This window comes from Geospiza fortis, unplaced genomic scaffold, assembly GCF_000277835.1.
Source record: "Geospiza fortis unplaced genomic scaffold, GeoFor_1.0 scaffold174, whole genome shotgun sequence".
NCBI classification, from domain to species: Eukaryota; Metazoa; Chordata; class Aves; order Passeriformes; family Thraupidae; genus Geospiza; species Geospiza fortis.
Genome location: NW_005054480.1, coordinates 951,190 through 955,802, shown reverse-complemented (window position 1 = coordinate 955,802; position 4,613 = coordinate 951,190). Strand labels below are relative to the sequence as shown.

The window sequence follows — 4,613 nt, the reverse complement described above, 5'->3', positions numbered from 1 at the left end:
TACAAAGTCGTATCATAAAACCCAGAGAAAGCATAAAACAAAAGAAACTGCTACAGGAAAAAAATCCCCGTGAGAACAGTAATGATTACATCCAACAGATTAAAAAGAACTGAGTGGCAGCTCCGTGTCCTTGTTCTGGGGTGGACAGAGCGCAGAGCGTCATCCCCTGCTCTCAAGCAGCACCATCCAGATAGGTGCTCAAGGGATTTGGGTTTTAAATGTCAAAAAAAAAATTTCAGGTCTCTTCCTAACACCCCAGGTGCAGCCTTTACATCAAATGCTGTCTTGTTCCTAAACAGGAACCTATTATTCCACTAATACATTTCCACTTAAACCATTTGTGCCTATTTTCCTATGGGATGGCTGATTTCAGTAGGTTTACTTCCATTTACTGCAACATAAAAATATTTTTTCTATGTTTCTAGTAGAAACTGTATGAAATCTGCTTTTACAAAGAACAAGCTCAGTCCCTAGGCTTAATAAATGGCAGGGCATGGGACTTTAACATTTTTAAAAATTATTTCTGGTTGTTTTCTGTCTTGCATTGACTACTGCCATTACTTAAAAGGAGTTTATCCTGGATTGGAAGAATATGTGGAACCACTTACCTAAGTAGAAATTGGATTCAGCCCTAAATTAGGTCTTCTAAGTTTGTGCCTCGTTACAATAATTAAAAAAAAGACCAACACAAACAGCCAAACCCCAAACTGTATTTAGATTCCAAGGAGAACAAATAAAATTTAAAGGTAATTTCATTTTCTCCCTTCAATCACATAAGGCACAGATGCTCTTAATCTAAAACACATTGACATTTTTGCCTTCAGTCTGCTCTGCAAAGGAATCCTTCCAACTATTCTTGGACAAAGATCATACCTGTTCCTATTTCCATGGAAACATCCTTTCCAGACCCCACACATTTTCTGCCAGTAGCTGATATCTCAAGTCCGGAGGAATTGTTTGTTTTGTCTTTTTCCTTCTGGATGACAATGACTGCATATTTGTACAGCCTTGCCTGATGAAGAGTATTCAGGACATCCCCATGGACTGAGCTTGCCAGAGATTTGCCATTGATTGACAGAACAAGATCTCCTCGATGGATAGTCCCTTCTTGAGATGCCACTCCCTTTGAAAACACCCTGTGGACCTACAAGAAAGGTAATTTTAACAAGGATGTTTTAACCTCATGACCATACACAGTGTTCTAGAGGCCAGACTGAACAGAGACACCCTACCGCAATTTGCAACCGGTGCTCCCTACCGGGCTACCAAGCACACAGCATTTGCTCCAGTGAACACCCTCAAAGTGACCAGACAGATCTCCACTTGGGGATGGGGGAATTCAGAGATGCTGTTATTGAATGGCCATTTCTAAGACAAAGATGACCAAAACCAGCTAGGGAATGTAGTATCACAAGTCACTTATGATTTCACTAAACTCCTCACAGGCCTTCAGTTAACATACTTCAACTGACATAGAGGTTAAATCCACGTCCATGCCACAGCAACCACCAAGAACTGTGGTGTGCAACACCCACTCCCCCAGTTCCCACTGGCTGGGACATGCATCCTGTGCTGTTTTCAAATGCACATTTCTAAACATCTGTGCACAGAAAGGCTCTGACTTACTGCAGCTGTACAAGTATTTAATCGTTTGCCTCAATATGGCTGATCAAATATCATGCAAATAGATGGAAAGGGATGATTTAGCAGCTTGAAATGCATTTTTCTAGGGAAAAAAATACTCTATACAGGGTGGATTAAACTTTGAGAAAACTTCCATCAAGTTTAGATATGTATTATTTACAAAAAGGAACAGACTAAAAGACTCAAGACCCAGTATTTAAGGACTTGCCTATTAGGCACTCTAATTTTAGCAGCCAGAATATGGTTTCCCATGGAGACAGTACCAGGTCTGCCAAGCAAATGTTCAAGGCAGCAAATCTGTGGACACATTTCTGCATTATCTTTAGGAATTTATCCTAATACCCAGACGAGCAGCAAGGCCTTTTGGCTCATATTCCATCTCATTGCAGGGCCATGCTGAGATGGGCACCTGCTACAACCCCACAGATCCAATGAGATAAATTTCCAGCCAGTCTAAGCCAGCATTCAAAGCTGGAATAAAAGCCTCAATAACAGATGAAGGCATGCAAATGCAAGTGGAATACAGGAGTCATGCCCAAAAATCTGCTGCCTTCCCTTAGTTGCTCACCTCCTCAGTGCCTTGAAGCTCACTAGGAATTTCCACTTCTTCACCCAAGTGTGGATATAACAGCCCATCTAAGCAGCTCAGCACCCTTAAATCTAGCTAGGACCCAGAATCCCAGTAGGTCAAGAACATGATGAAGATCCCTTTACGCCCTCTGAACAAAAAGCGTCAAGAAAGAGCAGGAACTGACACTCATTTGGTCCCATGGCTAACAGAATAGAGGAAACGGACATCATCAGTTCCTTGGTCTGAGAGAGCTCAGGATCTTAATTTTTAGGTAGAGTCACAGTCTCCAGGTAAGGAATTCTCTAAGGATCTCTCTTGGGGGGACACTGTTGAGCCTTCCTCTTGCTCAGAGCTGCCACTGTTTGGGCCAGAGACAGGGAACAACTTCTATAGTGAGAGAAGTAGAGGCCTGCACTCTAGACTTTGACCATATTCTAACTTAATGACACTTTAATATAAAATACATTTATTTATATGAGTCTTGTGTAAATGCAAAACCCAGAAGATTCCTGCAAGGGCTTCTGTAGGCCCCAAAACTGAGGACATACCCTTCCTTCTTCTAACCTTAGCATTTAATGGATCTCTCTCTTTCAGGGCAGAATTTAAATGTACATTTTGTGTTAAAAAAACCATCACACAGAACATGAGTTTTCTTGGATTTTTCTGTCTCACTGATCTGTTTTTGAAGTCACTTTTTACATACCAGTATCTTAATAGGACACTATCTTTGGTTCATAATGCTGCTTAAGACTTAAAAAAACCCTAACCAGACAACAACCCTCATTTACTGACCACCCACAGGCCTTACTAAATCAAAACAAACTTGTGCCATGAAATCCATACTGTTTGCTGAGGTCTGCAACAATTAGTCTCGTGACCTGAAAAATCCTTCAAAAACTTTGCTGCACAGAGTTTCCTTTCAAGGGCTGGAAATTAAAGTCTCCCCTAAAAGGCTCTGTGCACTGCAGCTGCATGCAGAATTTTATTTACATGCATAGATAGGATTTAGATCTAGCCCACCCCATCCAGTAACAGATTTTTAAAGCCTGAAAGCATAATTGTTATCCATCTCCAATAATAAAAATTACACTTCCCAGACACTCTGATTTCAGTAGCAGATGGTAAACTGCTGCTTCTGAGAGACACTGTGAATGACTTGCAGTGAGTCTTGATAAATGAGCACTTGATCTAATCACCAGCCTACTTTAAAGTGAGCTTTGTAGAAAAATGACTTGCAGCCATCACTTACTGTGACTGATTTCTGTTCCAAGTCTATTCCTCCAGCAACACTAAATCCCAGGCCAGCTCCTTCTTCTTTGTGCAAGACTACAAAGTATGTGTCCTCTTTGCTCTAGCAGAAAAATGGAGGAAGGGGAAGAAGAAACACAAAACCAAAGATTAAGACCAACTACCCACATAAATGACAAATTCCCAGTACCCACAAATTATGGCAGGTGAAAAGAGACAACTCAAGGAATCAAAACTGAGATATTAAATGCATTTCACTTCATGTTACAGATGAAGCAGCCATCTAGGAGAACTCAGGTGACAAGAAAGGTTTCTTCAGTCAGTCCACAGCTAGCAAACAAAGTCAAAATTAGGTAGTGAAACGGCATTAAACCTTGGCCAGCCTAATTTTTACAGGCTGTAGTCAGTTTTGCATTGTTCAACATTTTGCAGTCAAAATTCAATATTTCCATACACCTTTCTGGACCAAGCACTGTACTCTTCAGTGTATTACTAACACTTTTTTTATCCAATTTCTTCTTCTTTGAAAGAGTAACATAGATGTAATGCAAGGCAGTTGCATCACCCTCTTCTCAGCAGGGCTGGACAATCCTGCAAGGGGGAGTGGCTACACTACTGAAGCTTGGGAAGGTCAGATAGGACAGCAGAAAAAACTGTTTCTCTTGGGAGATGAAAGTAAGGAGACTGTTAGTGACCTAAACATGACTGAGCTGTGCTGTTTGAGAAATGGGAGCATCCTGCACAGGAAGAAGATTGGCACAGGTTTGTATCCAACAGGTCTGACACTATCACAGAGATCACATTTTGTGGTGTAAGGGGACCTGTAGAAAGGAATTTGGTGGAGCAGGCACATAGTACTTATTTGTGGGGCAGAGCATCAGATGTGGGAAGTAGAAAGCAGGTTTCTCAGCTTTTCCCCAGGATCCCATCTAACACCAGTTATTTCCAGAAATTGCCAATACTCAAAGTAACAGCAAATCATTAGAATCCAATCCCTTAACCTATTTAGCATTAAATGATATATTTAGTTCACTAAACATATTAATTCAGCATGTGCCTATTGTTTCAGACAGCACAGGGAGCCACAGATCATTAGATTTTGTGGTGAAACAACAGTCAAATTCTTGGTCTCATGGCATGTTTCTCTGCC

General features: G+C 41.0%; 1 protein-coding gene across 1 annotated transcript in view; it reads right to left on the bottom strand.

Annotated features, from left to right (window-relative positions):
- The window catches only part of PDZD2 (PDZ domain containing 2), a 136,920-nt gene that overhangs the window by 6,624 nt on the left and 125,683 nt on the right, over positions 1-4,613 (bottom strand). The window contains 2 exon segments of the mRNA XM_031063074.1: positions 874-1,144; positions 3,465-3,566. Of these exon segments, the coding sequence (XP_030918934.1) occupies positions 874-1,144; positions 3,465-3,566 (373 nt within the window).